The following is a 17,303-nucleotide window of genomic DNA, read 5'->3' as shown; positions in this document are numbered from 1 at the left end:
TGCCATCTTTCCAGTCTAAGGTTTTAAAAATAATGTTGGACTCTCAGAGACCCACCTGCCTCTGCCTCTGCCTCCCAAGTGCTGGAATTAAAGGCAAGCACCACCACTACGAGGCCCAGTGAGATCAAGGCCAGCTTGGTCTACAAATCAAGTTCCAAGACAGCCAGTGCTATACAGAACCCCCCCCCCCTCTCTCTGGGATAAAATTTTAAGGCAAATTCTATAGAACATGATTTTCTTTTGAAATAAAATTGCTGGAGGGATTAATCAACCCAGTTAAAAGAGACTTTTACTTTCTCATGACTATAAACATTAACCCAAAGTAATAGTGTTTTATTTGATTGGTAACTTGAATAAGAACACATTCAAATAGAATAAAAGTCTGTGCTTACCAGTTTTGGAGGTGTGCATGAGACAACAGATTCACCAACCAATGGTAGGCATACATCTCCTCAAAAAAAAAAAAAAAAACGCTGTACCTGTGCTTCAGCCAATACACAGAAGCACAAGAGAACACTGCTAACTCCACTTTTCTGGTTTGAATTTTGCCATTAATTTTGTGACTTGTTTTTACAGTCTGGCTATTTGAAGATCCTAATAAACAAATGAAAAGTTTCTAGAAATTTATTCTGCTGGGTAAGAAAACAAGGGAATCTGCTTATTTAATCCTTGCTGTTTATGAAGTTGGAGTTTCTGAAAAGACAATAGCTCTTTGGTATGAATTAGTAAAACTTCAGAGTTGTGTGCTTATTAACCCATCTGAAGTTTTAGAAGTGCTGCCATTAATTCTCATGACTAGCTCCACCAGCATATCTCTAATTCAGAAAGCCCTTTCTTTCCTTCTATTGAGTGCAATGTGGATGAAGAACTATACCTTCTCCTGATCAGAAAGTGGTAATGATGGTGTAAAGAGCAGAATTTACAATTCAGGGCAGAGCTAAATTACAATTCTTGGAGTGTCTTTATCCCCTTAATAGTAATTATTTGTCCACCTGGGCCTGACATAACATCTTGGGCATTAACAGACAACAGATAGCGTCTGAGGCCTGGTGTAACCGAGGAGAGCCCTCTGCCTTAACCTGCCTACTTTAGTGTTCCTACCAATGTTTTTAAAAGGTGACAGAATCAGAAACTTTGTTCTGTTACTGTAAAACTTCAGTTAGCAAATGGGGACACGAATTTACTTAATCCATATTCCCTGGCCATTTCACTCATATTTGACTTGTGAATGAAGTGAACACATAAATTAAAGAATTTACTTTACTCATGAGATACAAAAAAGCCTGGCAGATTGTTACAAACAGCTCAAAAAATGCAAGTCAGTACTATAAACAAGGCCACAGTAAAGACACTACCAAAATAGTCACTCCATGGTCAGGAGGAAGGTTTTTATTGTGGATAAGAGAAAGAGGATATCCAGAGGCATCTGGAAGAGAAAAGGAAAAAAAAAAAGAAGAAGAAGGAAGAAGCCGCAGCCGCCTGGACATATCCAGAACTATCTGCAAGGGAAGAGTGGCAGAGAATAGCAAGAGAGAATAGCAGAGGCAGGGGGAGAAACCTTATTTTATATTATAAAGAGAGTGGGAAGAAGCTGTAATCTAGAACAGCCTGGGAGCTAGCAAAGGGGAGGAGTAGAGAACATGAGAAGGGCCAAGAGGCTAACACAAGCTTTGAGATGCATAACAAGTGTGTGTGAACGGGAATCTGGTCTGGAGGCTAGCATTGGCTTTGGTTCACACTGTAGGTACATGTCAATAGAAAGCCAGATGTCCCTTCAGCCAGAGAAGTGGCTCTTGTTGACATACAGAAACCTGGTCATAGGTTCCTGGGAAGTGCTGAAAGCATCCAACTGCAATCTTTCTATAGTCCAGTTTGAGCTGAACCAAGACTGGCATTTTGGACCAAGTCAGTGGATTTGCCTTTTGGGAGGGTGCCTACTCTGTCTGTCTGCCTGTCTGTCTGTCTGCCTGTCAATTTTTGATCTAACAAGGACAGCATTAACTTACATGGGGTAAGGAATGTTGAGATAAATTTCAAATAGGTACAAACAAAACTTGATATTTTTAGAATAAGGTCAGTGGGTGGGAGATAGGACAGAATTTATGTGCCTGTCAGTTGTAGCCATTACTTCACTGGAGATAATCATGTTCTCTGATGTCAACAGAACACTAAAGTAGCAAATACTGGACAATTGTTCTAGGACAATAGAGGTGACTTCCTCCAAGCCTCTGGTCAGGTCCTTTCAACACTAGTTTGTTGTATGTGTCTCCTAAAGATACTTTACACTGAACTTGTAAACAACAACATGTTAATACCTGAACAAAGTTTATACAACACCCATATTGTCACATCATTGTCTCCTAGCACCATACCCAGGAACTATTTCAGTCAGTGAAACTACCCACAAGAAACAAAACAAAAAATGTGGCTCCAAATAGACATTGAAGAGGACACTTGAGTCTGAGGGCTGAACCAAGGAGGCAGTGAGAGCACTTTGCTTGACCTCAGCTAGGAGGCCACTGAAAGTCTGTCTCCCTTCTGTGCACATCCTAACTGGTCACAGAAGGATGAGTATATTGATGTGGGGGCCACAAATGAATTTTTATGAATAAGTGAATTCACAGGTGAGAATTGTTTGTACCAATAGCCTACAAAAGATTTTTTTTTCCTGCTTAGCTCTTTATCCCTAACCACTGGTTGAGAGATTTCAGGGTGCTCAGAGAGGGAATGAGGATGAGAATAGGAAGAGGGTTATTCCTTAGGACCCCTCCCCCTGTGTAATTATTTGTCTTATGGTAGGATTCTCTGTGGTGGTTTGGTGGGATTCCTAGTATATTATGAGTTAGGTAGGGTTCCTGTGCATAGCCCATGCCCCAGATTAATTGCCTCAAGATTTCTCGTTGTGATTTTTTGCAACTATGGTCGAAAGGAAATTTTTTTTAAAGGAGTTCTTTTTTTTTTTTTCTTTTGGTTTTTCGAGACAAGGTTTCTCTGTGTAGCTTTGGAGCCTATCCTGGTACTCTCTCTGGAGACCAGGCTGGCCTCGAACTCACAGAGATCCGCCTGCCTCCCGAGTGCTGGGATTAAAGGCATGTGCCACCAACGCCTGTCGAGTTCTAAGTTTCTAACTGATTTTCAGCTGTACTTTTAAACACAAAAGTCACAGTAATTGGTTGATATCTTGGTTAGTTTTATGGCAGATTCTGAATAGTTGTTTCCAATTACTGCCTGGAAAATACTAATCTGTATGACACCATATTATTTGAAAAATAAATTTAAAGAGTTCATTTTGAATGGTGCCTCAGCTCTAGCAGGTACCGGGTGTTTGTTAATCTAATAAATCTTCCAGGCACTCTATGTATGCCTTTATTTGCTTCTTGACAGCATATGTTCTTTCAAAGAAAGGGTTGTTCCACCAATTTATTCACAAACTTAGGCACTTCCATAGTATTTTCTAAAAGAATATCTAAAGTACTTAAAATCATTTTAGAGTGGGACTTTTGAAGTGAAATTTCAGGACAGCTGTCTTTCTACCTTTCCTCATCTTAAATTCGAGGTGTCTGCTTGGCCTTCCACTGGGTGTGATATACCAGACTAGAATCCAGTGAAGCTGCTTGAAGCCTTAAGTATTTACCCTGTGCTTCCCTTAGTGCCTCAGACTTGTTTGTTCAGATCCTCCAAGATGTAGCAGTATCTTCCAATTGTTTCACATTTGGTGGTGTTTGCTTGTTCCAGCACAAGTTATTAAACTGATCACTTCCATTCTAATTAGTGTCACATTTGTGATTATGTTATAAAAGGAGAAGAACCTTTCACAGGACTAGAATCGGGGTTTCTAGAGTAAAATTTGTCAAAAGCAGTAAAAGAGCAAGTGAATGTTTCTGTGTGATTTTTTTTATAATGAGCCACAAAGGAAATGGTTCTGTAAATCAAAATGAATGTACTTTTCTTTATCTCATATGAAAGTCATAACTATTGTGATCTGGTTTGTTTTCAAAGGCATGTGTGCATGCAGGCATGGTGTATGTTCATGTGTGAAAAGATTGCACCAATCATTGCATTGGAAATAGAACAATCCAGACACAATGTAAAGATCTATAAAATAAGATGGCCTAGGGACAAGGGAACTGGGATTGTCATGTAAAACAATCTTGTTTCTAATTCAAAAAAAAAAAAAAAAGATAGCCTGCTTTTTGAAAGAGAAATTTGTTATTGGACATTAAAGATCACATTTTAAGTTTCCTAAGCATTTGCCAGATGTACTTCTCTTATGCTATATAGCTTAACATTGAAAATATTTTTGTGAAAGCTTTCTACTGTGTGAAACAGCAGTCAGCCTCTCTCATCATGTAGGTGCTGGTGGGTGGATTTGTGGCTAATCTCTGCCATATGGCTGCTCTCCTCGGTGGGAAGTGATGGCAGTCCCGGGAGCTTTGCTCCATCCCTGGGCAGCTGCCTTGGACTCAGTTGCTTTGATCTTCTTGTTGCACAGCTGGAAAAAGCAGGGCCTGGTTTTGAGTGACCTAATAAGACGACATATGGGACCATTGTCGTAGACTGCACCACCTTCGTTTTATATAAGCATTCTTTAGACAATATACTCTGTTTCATCTAAAATACAAGTTTGGAGTTTTGTTTTTAAAGAACTTCAAGTTGATAAAGTAGAAATTTGGACATTTTGAATATTTTACTAATAAATATTCTACATTTTATTTCATATAAAATTCTTTCTTTTTAGGAACAAATTTTAGATGAGAAGTAAAAATAAAGGAACTACTGTAATTCATGTGACTTACCCATTGCTAAATACATATTCAATATCTCAAGTGTTATTCTTAAAGTTTCTTCGTAATAATGTCCCAGAACAAAGCAGAAATGTGTTCTGAGTGAATGAACATCTAAAGTTACATAGCCTTACTTTACTTTCACTGTCTACGATGATTGCCATCAGCCTGTCTCATGACCCCTGTTGCTTTTCTTCAGACAAGCGTAGTCACTTGTTCAGCTTTAGGAACAGTGTTGATTTCCACAGAAAAACATCATGGGAGACAGTTGTCCCTGTGTAGCGTAACAGTCATGTGACTGGTGGAGCAGTCATAGAGATCAGCTCCAGACCACAAGTTTCTTCTGAACTGGATCACCATTGATAACGATATAGTTTAGCTTTACATTTTCAGGAGAAACTAAACCAGGTGCTCATTTCTGTGTCTGAATATTCTGCTCTTGTCTCATGCCTTGATGGCATTTTCAAAGTCTCTAACTAGAACAGGTAATAGTAGAACTGTGTCTAGGTTCTGATGTAAGGTAAGCAGTAGAATTCGCAGTATTTGTGGGTACATCCCCATTTCTTTGTTTCCTTCCAGGACGACATTATTAAACTGGAAAGTCTGTCTTGGCAGGCAGTAGAGAAAGCATGTTTCTCACCCATCATTTGGCAAAAAAGATCATAGAATTCCTGAGTAACCTAACCAGTGACTCTCATAGCAAGACATAGAATTGACATTAGAAAACTTCCTGGTTCTCCTCCATAGTTGGAGTGAGCCCTGTGGGCACATAGACTTCATTTTCAGCAATTCTTAAAAGTCTTATAAAAATACTTTTTAAATGAAAGAAAATCACCGTCAAGTTGAAAGAAGTGGGTAAAATGAAAACAGTAACTACAAGATACATACATACATATATATGTGTGTGTGTGTATGTATTTAAAGATTTATTTATTTTATGTATATGAATGTTCTTTCTGCCGTTTTTTTGTTTTTTTCCCAGAAAAGGGTATCAGATCCCACTGTAGATGGTTGTAAATCCCCTTGCAGTTGCTGGGAATCAAACTCAGGACCTCTGGTAGATGGTTGTAAATCACCATGCAGTTGCTGGGAATCAAACTCAGGACCTCTGGAAGAGCAGCTAGTACTCTTAACTACTGAGCCATCTCTCCAGCCCTGCAAGTTATATTTAAAGAAATTCAGTTTTCTATATGAGGTAGACAGTGTATGGCTTATAAGGGAAGTCAACCTATTTTCTATGTGCTTTATTTTTTTCTTTTATAAATAGATATATTTATTTTAGGTATAAAAAATAAAACCAATTGCATATAACTTTTTTGGGAGGGGGATTTCTCTCATGTCCTAGAACTCTCTATGTAAACCAGGCTGGCCTTGAACTCACAGAGATCTGCTTGCCCTTGCCTCCCAAGTACTGGGATTAAAGGTGTGTACCACCACCACCTGGCATATATAACTATATTATATGTATAACTTATTATATATATAATTATATATATGCCCCATAAGCCAAGTATTCAAACCCAGACCTCAGTCCACCAGTTGTTCTTGCCTCAGGGCTTAAGTAGCTACTTTTTCATTACCTGAAACCTTCCTCAGAGATGACCACCTGGTGCACTCCCAGACCACCTCCAGGTCTGTTACCTTCTCAGGGAAGGAGGGAGGGAGGGCTTGCCTATCTCAAAGTCATTAGTTTCTTTCAGATAGTATCTATTTCAGCACCTTGATTACTATGTGTTTATTTATGAATTTTTCTTCCCTATTAGCTTGGGGAGCTTTGCTTTGTTGTACTCCTTTTGTTTACCTCCAGTCTCTAAAATTAGTCCTTCACATATAATAAGCGATCAGTAATTTAAACGAATAGCGAATATTCAGTAAATACTTGTTGTATCTGCTTCATTAAATTGTGTTTTTACACTTAAGCATTTGCTGATTGATGTGGAAAGTGCCTTAGAAGTTTGTGATATTTAAATGATCATGCTCAGACAACTCCATTAACTTACCTATCAATACTTGATAGCTAGGTTGTTACTAATCATATCCAGTTCATCACACAGTCATATGTAATGGAAATTTTACATTAATACTTTGAGTAGACCCATTCCTCATGACAAACTTATTAAGTATGTACTGTTCTAATATCTTTTAATACGTGTTTTGAAGTGGAAATAACCACGTAATATACTTTATTTTATGAAATCAGCTTCTCTTAAACTATAGTGTTTTCTTCATGAGCAGTAAGAAAGTACTCAAAACATTTACTCTGAGAGTAATGTTGAGCACATGAATTAAATAGGTATTTTTATATGGCTTTCTTAACTATTTTATTGTGATGAGCTCACATATATCACACAGCTAAATTGAGGCAGCCATTCAAACATTTGCCACATTCCAAACTCTAGACATCTTGGGGAACTGATATACAGTGAGAAAGGCCATTCTGAAGCCATGGAGCTTTCTTTATAAGCCCTTTCACTGCCAATTATATTGTATGCACTATCCACCAAAAAAAGAAAGAGAGAAAGAAAAGATTGTGACAGAGTTGAAGCTAATCTGACATTGAATTTGCTTTTCTAGGTTGCAATTTCCTTATAAGTATTGTGCTCTGTTTGAACATTAAATTCTAACAATAGAATGGTGGAGAATCAAGTTGTTTAAAAGATTAAAGTATCATATTCAGTGCTACTGTTTTCCTTTCTGGGACAATTACAGTAGGGTGGATACTTCGAACTTCACAGGTCATGTTTTATGGCATAATTGATAACTGAATTCCTAACAGGGACCCACTGTCCTTATCATTACTCATTACTGTACTCAAGTAGTGTTCCCATGAAGAGATACTGGAATTCTTTAGAGTTTGTACAAAGAAGAAGTCACTTGTTTTGACTGTATAATATGCAGTTTGGACATTTTATACATGATAATCATGAAATAGGCTTCAAGATGAGTTATTTGAAAAAGAGTCCTGAGAGAAAAGAATGTTGGGAAAGTGGAAAAATAGAAGCTGTAAGAGTGGCTTAGCCTAAGGGAGCATAAGGGTACAATTTGTTCGAGGAGGAGTGTTGATTTGATTCTCCCCCTCTTTGGGGAGAACTAAATGGGACTCAAAACCAGAGATATTCTTACAAAAAAGTTCAGTTTCCAAAGTTATAAAACAGACACAAAGGCATTTGGAAAGAAGACAGACACAAACTCAGAAAAGAACATTTTTGACAAAAGGTTCTCAGTTAGGTTTGCCTTAAAATCTCCCGAAATTGAGAGTTTAAGTACAACTCTCAAGGCCTCACCAGATGTTCGGATCCAGCTGGCTTTTAGTCAGATCTCAAAATTGGTGTTGTTAGTCTATGATTTGAACTAGTCACATAATCATTAAACAAATATTGAAATTCAGTTTTGACTTTAGTTATAGTAAGGGGACAGAACTTTGTAATCTCTCCGGGGAATGAGGGGATCTCTTTTATATCAGATGTGTTCCAGACTGTCATAATGACACTAGATCTTAGAGCTTAGAGCAGTGAGGTGAATTATATTATTGAGTGTTTTTGTAGTGGTAAAAGATGTCACCTATTAAGCCATGTATAAAAATCTAACTCTATATAATGCATAGCCATTGGTAACTAAGCAAGAAATCTTAAGTAAGGAGAAATTAAATCATAAGTTATACCTTTACTTTGAAATATGACAACCCATCTTCAGGCATTGTTTGAACTCCTGCACACAGGACTGAGAGGAAACAAATTACTAAATGTTTATATTTCACATGTTGATATCTATTCCTATTGATAAATGAACATGAAATTATAAAAGTTACCCTCTGCTTGCTGTTTTTTAAGCATCCTCATTAATTCTATTCCTGTGGGTTTGTTTTGGTTTTGTTTTGTTTCCTTCTAGGATGGAGCTATGACGTGGAAGAGAAGAAGGTTCCAAAACCCAAGTCCAAGTCTTATGGTGCAAACTTTTCTTGGAACAAAAGAACAAGAGTGTCTACAAAATAGGTTGGCACTGGCATCATTTCTGCTTGACTGTGAATCAAGTCAGCTGTGCACTATTTATAGTCCATGGATAATGCACCTCTTAATCTCCTAATAAATGTGACCTTCAAACCACAGGTACACTTGGCACTTTCTATTTGAAGTGTTTTTGATATCTCACACTGAACACATTACAGTTTTCTGCATAGAGAGATTTGAGGTGTTCATCCCTCTAGGAAATCATAGCACTTAGAATCCACTAAAGCAAATGCCTGGAAACAGGTGTTTTCTGATTGCTTTTCATAGCCACTCCCAAATCAATTATGTATAAACTCCAAGCCATCAATACTAAACTGTCTGGGAAACTCTTTTGCCATGGGTAGAGAAGTGCACGATTATCCTACAACCTGATAACCCTCAACTTAATTCCCTTATAGAAAATGTTCTCCTTTTCCATTGGAGCTTTGTGTTTTCTCAGTGCTTGTGAAAGTAAATGGATGTGTCCACACCACATTCTGCCAGATGGCATCCAGTGATTGTGAGTGCTTCCAGTGGAGATCTTTTATTCTTAGGAAATTGATATTCCAAACAGAATAAAGCCAAGTATTTTGGGACCTTTGGTGTTTTTAAACTGTTGTGTTTTTAAAATATAAGAAAATATATTTTGTTAGTTACAACTGTGTGGCCCAAATGAATACCCACAAAGCCATGTTCTCGTCATGCTCTTAGAAAAATGCCATGGCTACCAACACTCACAATCACCATATCAGGAAAAGGCACTTAATGTTGCCCATTTTGCAAAGAAGAAACACAAATCAAGACCTAACAAGGATTAAATAATGGGCTCAGTATAACAGTGCTCCCAGACACTGAAGGTGACACTGGAACTGCTTGCTTCAAACTCATGCACCATGTAGCTTACAGTAGCTAAAAGAAATGGGCTTTAGTAATAGAATATTACCTCTTTAGATTGTAAGTATCTTCTTCAGTGTGTAAGTTTACATTTCCTTCATTATTTCATATAAGTACTTGTAAAACATTGCTCAAAAAAGTGAGTGAGAATACAGTTTTGTTTGGGGGAGCATATTGACAATCCTTTAAGAACACGTGAATACGTATTCCACTAAACAGCCAAGAAATAAACAGAGATGATAAACAGATTTTCTCTGCAAAATAGCTTCTAAAAAGCTAGTAATGGCCAACACCATTAACCACTTTTGGCGACTACCCAGGCTCCTTTGCTTCCTAAGGCTTGAGGACTACTGGGTCCTTTTTTCAAATGTGGTTAGGAAGGTCATTGGGCCTAGTCCTGCCTAATCCCTACAGACCACCTGGCCATGTCCGAAGTGTCATCAAGAGGGATGTTGACCTGTTGACTGCCCCCTATGTGCCTCAGGGTGTGGGGATATGAGACCCAGATAGCCATCCAGGCAACATCTTAGACCTGGAGACTGAAGGGGTACCAGGCTCCCTTGGCACAGCCACTGTCATCTCTTACAGGGAGCCCCGGATAGTCATGATGGTATCAGAAAGGTCCATCTCCTTCCTTCTGGACACTGGGGCTATTTACTTGTTACTGATGGAGCTTTGGGGACCCACCTCTCATTGCCCTATTGTCAGGGTCGGGGGACAGTCTTACAACTTCACCAGACCCCATCACTCAATTGCATTTTCAGGGGTGTCCATCTCACTCATTCCTTCTTGGTGGTGCCAACCTGTCCCATCCCCTTACTGGGAAAGGATCTTCTAGACAGTGCGAGCCTCTATTCCTTTTGTTCCCCCCATTTGCCTGATCCCAAGCTCGTCAGTAGCCACACTCCTCCTCCTAGCCACCCAAACTACTGATTGCTACATGTCAGTTCCTGTGCCAGACTCCTAGGTGGACCCCCCCCCCAAGTCTGAGATACCCAAAACCCTCCATTGCCAAACACCATTCCCCTGTTGTCATACAATTACAAGACCCTACCCAGTACACCCAAACTCAGGAGCCACTCTCACTCCAGAGTCTCAGGGGACTTACCCTATCCTCCCTGACCTCCTAAGGAAAAAAACTCTATTTGACCACTATCATCCCCCTCTAACACCCCATACTTGCAATTAAAAAGTCCACTGCGGCCTACCACCTAGCTCAAGATCTCTTCAATTCTGCAGTCATTCCCCTTCTACCCTTACACTGTCCACTATTCCCTCAAGGATGCCTTCTTCTCTGGCCCCCTTGATACTCAGTCATCTTTGCTTTCACTTGGACTGACCCTGACACCCACCTCTCTACCCAACTCACCTGGACTGTCCTACCCCAGGGGTTCTGAGACCTCCCACAAGGCCTCTGATCTACTCTGTTTCTTCCCAAATCTAAACTTATACAGTATGTAGAACACCTTCTCTTATGCAGTCTGTCCCTCCAAATTAGCCAAACTGACACCTCTCCTCTTCTAAATTTCTTTTCCAACTGGTGCTATAGTCTTACCATCTAAGTTCCAATTGTCTATCCCTCATCTACTTGGGACTAAACACTACCCCAAACCACAGAGCAATTAGCTTGGATTGTCCCTCAAGTGCCCCTCTACCAAAGAGATTTTCTCATTCCTAAGATTAGCTGGCTTCTTAGATTCCTGGATCCCCTCCTGCTTCCCCCCTTGCCTGCCCTCTATATGAGGCAGCCCTTGCCTCCTCATAGGAACCCCTTATTTCTATTACCAAGCCATTTCAGAAGCTCCAGCAGACCCTCCTTCAGGTCCCAGCACTACACCTTCTAGAACCAGCCCAACTCTTCTCCCTCTATGTAACAGATAAAGAGGACTCCACCAATTGGGACCTCTTTTTGCACCCATGCCATACCTGTCAAAGTAATTAGACTTTACCACCCAGGGATGGGTACCCTGCATATGCACTTCAGCAACTCCTCATTCGTGGATCCAATAACTTTTGGGTCACCTACCACTATCTTCTCCCACAACCTGTCCCACCTGTTAATGTATAAAGGCTTGCAAACTCTACCTCCCTCCCGGGTTCTCTCTTTCCAGGTGGCACTAGTAGAAGATGCCACACTTACTTCCCAATCATGCCCATCCCTCAACATCTCAGATCTTCCCTGACCAAACACAAACCACTCCCTGTTTCATTCTTGCATTGGAACCTTAGAGGAAATACTGCCCTCTCACATACAGGAGGGCACATTGCTTCAGGCCATCTACACCTGGTATACAGATGGCAGCTCCTTTTTATACAAGGGGATTCAAAAAGTGGGTTAAGCCATATATAGTGTTAGATAGTGACACTATGGTTGAGGCGCAGGCACTCCCTGCCCACACCACTAACAACAGGATGAACTAATAAATCTCAACCATGCCTTCCAATTGGCACAAGGACAATCCCTAAATGTCTACGTGAGACTCCAGATACTGCCTTTCACATCCTCCTGTCCCACGTTGCCATCTGGAAAGAGCTCTCCACAATAGATGGTGACTGGGGAGTGTGGATGAAGAAAGACACACTTTTCTTTAAGGGGCAGGCCACTGGGAGTTTGACCATGCTCCAGTGAAAATGGGCAACAAAAATTGGACTCTCTCTCTCTCTTTCTCTCTCTCTCTCTCTCTCTCTCTCTCTCTCTCTCTCTCTGTGTGTGTGTGTGTGTGTCTTTGGGGGGGAGGACTTGGATGCAAGGGTGATAGGTTTGTGTTATGTGAACTTCCCAAATCATCAATAAAAGTATGTTTTTAAAGAAACACCCTTGTCAAACTCTCACAAGAGCTTTACCTTGATTGGGTAACACTCCTACCTCTGGCCTTTCTCAGACAGCAGGCTATCCCATTTGAACTCATCTACAGATGACCAGTTCTGATCCCTGTATATAACCCAAACCTTCTCCTTCATGATCACTTACCTGCTCACCTTCTTATACTGTCCTCTCCACTCCCTCTATATAGAGCTTTACTGACCACTACTCTGTCAATACAACAACACCTGTCCATCCCAAGCAACATCGGGGTTCAGGTCTTTCTCTCCCTTCCAGACCAACATCCATCACCCCTTACCCTTAAGTGGCAGTGACCCTTCAAGGTCTTGTAACCCCCGCAGCCACTAAGCTTGAGGCTCTCCCTCACTGGATTCACTATCCCATCTCAAGCCCTTTACTCCTCCACCTCAAGATAACTTCCCTTCCTACATTTCAACCCCAATGGGACACTCCTCCCATAAGTTTCAGAGGACACCAAGATCAACCACCTTGTCCCTACTTCCAGAAGAATGAGCTCACCCTGGCAGCCATGCTCCACTTTGCTGGATTGGACATAGGTTTTGTGGGATGTTTGTACACTGTGTAAAGAAATATTGCTGTGATTGGTTTAATAAAGAGCTGAACATCCAATAGCTAGGCAGGACTTCTGGGCAGAGAGAGGAAAGAAGAGGAGATAATCCAAGGTGTAGAGGAGAACCAGGAGTCATGGAAGAAGCTACATGGGCAATACAGAGAAATGAGGTAATGAGCCACATGACAGAACAAGGATTAAAATAATTGGGTTAATTTAAGTTGTAATAGCTAGTGGAACAAACCTAAGCTAAGGCCAAGTGTTCATAATAATAACCCTCTGTCATTATTTGTGAGCTGGCAGCCCAAAGAAAAATCTGAATACACATAGGTTTTTCCGTATTTCCCTCATCTGCTTCTTTCCAGGGCAACTCTTACATACAGAGATTGAGGTTCACAAACCCCCACTTCTAGCAAACAGTCCTCCTAAGTAGGATTAGGGAATTGTTCCATTCAGGCTCTCAAGAGCCAATGAAAATCCCATCACCCCTGTATGCACCCCTTCTTCAATCTATGCATGACCTTTTCACCTGCTTCCTCTATGACCAGACAGAAGGTTGTTGTAAAGAATGGCCAGACATATAGAGCCTGTGCATACTAGTCTTGCCAGTACCCTTTGCCACATGTGCATCCTCGCTCCGGCTCCCTCTTCTGTCGACAAGATGGGGCCTTTTACCTGTGTATCAGGGACCCATGGGATTCTCAGGTGGGAAACAGGTCTACCGGTAAACTCTACCACTTCTTCAACCCTTGACCCCTCATAAGCACAATTCAAATCCAAAGAAAATATATCCCAATAACTCAACCCCTGGAGATAGGAGAGAGACCATCCTCTTTGGCATGGCAAACTGCTTTAAGGCATTTGGGATACATTTTAAATTTCTTAGACTGCAATAAAACCCTAACCCACCCCTCCTCAGCCTACCATCCACAGCACCTCAATTCTCTGTGGTACTTAAGTCTGCCATCACCAACCTGCCAGTTGGCTAGGAGTTTGCGTGCTAGCATTTCCCTTCCCCAAGTTGGGGAGGATACATAGAGAAGACCCCCTACAGATTCTGGTTATGGACTCAGTAGCTGCCAGACATAATAAAAGGGCAGTTCAAATCCTGCTTCTTGTGGCCATGATAGAAATTAACTGTGGGTTTTACCACTGGGATAGCAGGAATGACCACCTTTCTAACTTTTATCACCAGTTTTCATCCTAGTTCATCCAGAACCTCAAACAGGTGCCCCAAACCTTACCCTTCAAGGACAAATTGGCTCCTTGGCAGCAGTAGTACTCTGAAACCAATTCGGACTAGGTACCCGACACCTGAAAAAGGTAGCCTCTGCCTCTTTCTCCATGAGGAATGCTGCTGCTGTGTCAGTCAATCCAACAATTTCAAACAGACCTCCAAAAAAATGTAAGGAACAACTCGATGCCTCTAGCCCCTGGGCCTTTGAAAACCCCATATCAATTGGATACCCCCCTCCTCATTTTCTGCCTTTACTAATTGCAACCTGCTTTATTAATTTCTTCTCTATGTTTCTCCAATGGCAAATACCAAAAAGTTGTCTAATTAAACAATCAGTTTTTGTTAGAAGACTACCAACTCCTAGTCACAGAGCTAGAGACTCAAGACTAAAGAATATGTCCTGACAGTGAGGACCATCATTCCCCAGAAGATGTCGATGCCCCAGACAACAGGAAGCAATCTAAAGAGGAGGGGCCCCCATTACTTCCTCACCACAAACCCCTCTTTATTTCCTCACCTTTTATAATGAATGGGGGGGGGTGTTGGAAAACAGAGACCCACCCACATCCCAGAACCAAATGCTCCCCTAGTGCCATGCCTTCCCCAGCTGCCAAATGCAAACATTTCCACTGTCACAAGTCTCACATTGTCCCAATACATGTCTGCTATACCCTAGAGACAGCCCAAGCCTTCATGGTGCTCTCTTTCTCTTCCATCTTGGTTCAGTGGCAGTCTTTTGTAGTACTCCACCCCCACCCACCCCCAATCAGTGTCTTGTGTGAGGTCCATTGCATGGTGTCACTTTGTGGCATTCCTTGGCCCTCTGATTGCCACAAACAAAAAACAAACAAACAAACAAACAAAAAACACTAACAGCATTGCTAAGAGAAAAGAAACCAAGAATATGGTCTAGTGAGAAGGCAATTTCATTTAAATTGCCTTCAGATATGTATATATTTTAGGATGCTTCTACTGTAATGGGTTTCCATTTAATCCCTCAAATGACACATAGTTTTAGCTCTCTCTCTCTCTCTCTCTCTCTCTCTCTCTCTCTCTCTCTCTCTCTCTGTGTATTGCCCTCTCTTGACTCCCCCTCCCTGTTTGATTCTCCCTGTCCCTGCCTCACTCATCCATAACTATCCTATTTTGCCTTCCTAGGGATATCCTTCCCTCCCCTTTAGTCCTTTACTCTGTACCTATCCACTGTGGTTATATTGTAGGTTGTTTATCAAAGACGTAACAGCTAACATCCACACATAAGTGAATACATATCATATTTGTCTTTCTGGGTCACCTCACTTGGGATGATTTTTTTCCACCCATTTACCTGCAAATTTCATTATTTTTTAAATAACTGAGTAATAATCCATTATGTAAATGAAACACATTTAATTTACCCATTTGCTCATTGAAGGACATGCAGGCTGTTTCCAATATTTGACTATTATGAACACAGTAGCAGTGAACATGGCTGGGCACTGAAGATAAGAAAGAAGTACCTCGGTCAAAGAGAATGTTAAATCTAAAAAAAAAAAAAAAAAACAGGCACAAAACATCCAGCAAATCTGGGATACTATAAAAAAAAAAAATCAATGAGTAATAGAAATAGAAGGAGGAGAAGAAGAAACCTAGGTCAATGGCACAGAAAATATTTTCAACAAAAATCATAGAAGAAAATCTCCCTAGCCTGAAGAGGTTCCTATCAAGGTACAAGAAGCATATGGAACACCAAATAGATTAGGCCAGAATAGAAATTCCCTATAACAGATAATACCAAAAACACTAAACATACAGAAAAAAAATTATTAAAGTGGCAAGGAAAAAAGAGCAAGTAACATACAAAGACAGACCTATAAGAATAACTCTTGACTATTCAATGGAGTCTTTATTTAGTTTAGATTGAACCCAAATCCAAACCAAGTAAGGGCATTCAAATACCAATTTGGTGATCCTAATAAAGTTAAATTTTTCTTCATGTTTCTAAAATGGAGAAGGTAAAGATTAAATGACTAGGATATCTACTCATCACTAATAAACTAATGGTTGTACTTCCTGTGTACCCTGAAAGGTATTGGGGCTTGGGGGACTGTCTCCTCTAAGAGTACATGCCTAACTTCTTCAGCCCTATGAAGTTGATCTTACAGAACTGACAGGACCATTTGGTGCTTCATAATCTGCTTCTTTTGTATTGCTAATTATTTCTTTGCACATAATCTGAATTTAGAAGTGTTAGAATAACATGCTATATAAAAATTACACAGAAGAATGTTAATGTGAAGTATACTCTAATTGTTACACAGCTAGGGGCTATTTCTGGCTATTTATGCCCGTGTATACATTTCTCCTTTTTTGCTTATACAAAACAAAATTGTAATACCATTTTACATTTGAAAAATAAGAAAATTGCACTAGATGCCAAACTCTTTTTTTCACTTAATATATTATGATTTTAATTGACATTGTTCTAGCACAGATAGTAAAAATTTCATTATTTAACATTTAGAGTTTTTGTTATTATTAATTTTTTATTTATATTTTTATGTGGCTTGTTGTTTTTGCCTGTCTGGATGTCTGTGTGAAGATATCAGATCTTTAAGTTACAGATAGTTGTTAGCTGCCATGTGGTGCTGAGAATTGAACCCAGGTCCTATGGAAGAGCAATCAGTGCTCTTAATCATTGAGCCATCTTTCCTTTTAAAAAGTGTCTTGCACTTCAATTGTAATAAATTAGCTAGTAACTCTTTAGCTAGACTACAAATAATATCTGTAACAGGCTCACCCACAGGCTAGTTCAGTGCAAATTGCATTGCTTAAATAATCACTCAAAATATTGTTTGCACTCATCTAAAAATTATACTAAATGCTCAAGATACTTATGAAATGATTTTTTAATTTAAGCATCAATTTGTTAAAAAATAAAATTGTGGCCAGGCTTTGGTGGCGCACGCCTTTAATCCCAGCACTTGGGAGGCAGAGGCAGGCACATCCCTGTGAGTTGGAGGCCAGC

At 40.1% G+C, this 17,303-nt stretch overlaps 1 protein-coding gene and 1 long non-coding RNA gene across 5 annotated transcripts in view; one reads left to right on the top strand and one right to left on the bottom strand.

Moving 5' to 3' along the window:
• The window catches only part of Ndufs4 (NADH:ubiquinone oxidoreductase subunit S4), a 103,363-nt gene extending 94,470 nt beyond the window's left edge, over window positions 1-8,893 (top strand). Inside the window, exon 5 of the mRNA XM_027401435.2 lies at window positions 8,673-8,893. Coding sequence (XP_027257236.1) covers window positions 8,673-8,776 — 104 coding nt within the window. The 3' untranslated portion in view covers window positions 8,777-8,893. The remainder of the gene's footprint in view (window positions 1-8,672) is intronic.
• Window positions 1-17,303, bottom strand: part of LOC107978309 — a 105,953-nt gene that overhangs the window by 22,150 nt on the left and 66,500 nt on the right. The window lies entirely within an intron of this gene.

Source organism: Cricetulus griseus, chromosome 2 (assembly GCF_003668045.3).
Source record: "Cricetulus griseus strain 17A/GY chromosome 2, alternate assembly CriGri-PICRH-1.0, whole genome shotgun sequence".
Lineage (NCBI taxonomy): Eukaryota > Metazoa > Chordata > Mammalia > Rodentia > Cricetidae > Cricetulus > Cricetulus griseus.
Note: the sequence above shows the minus strand (reverse complement) of the source record. Positions and strands in the feature narration are given on the sequence as shown.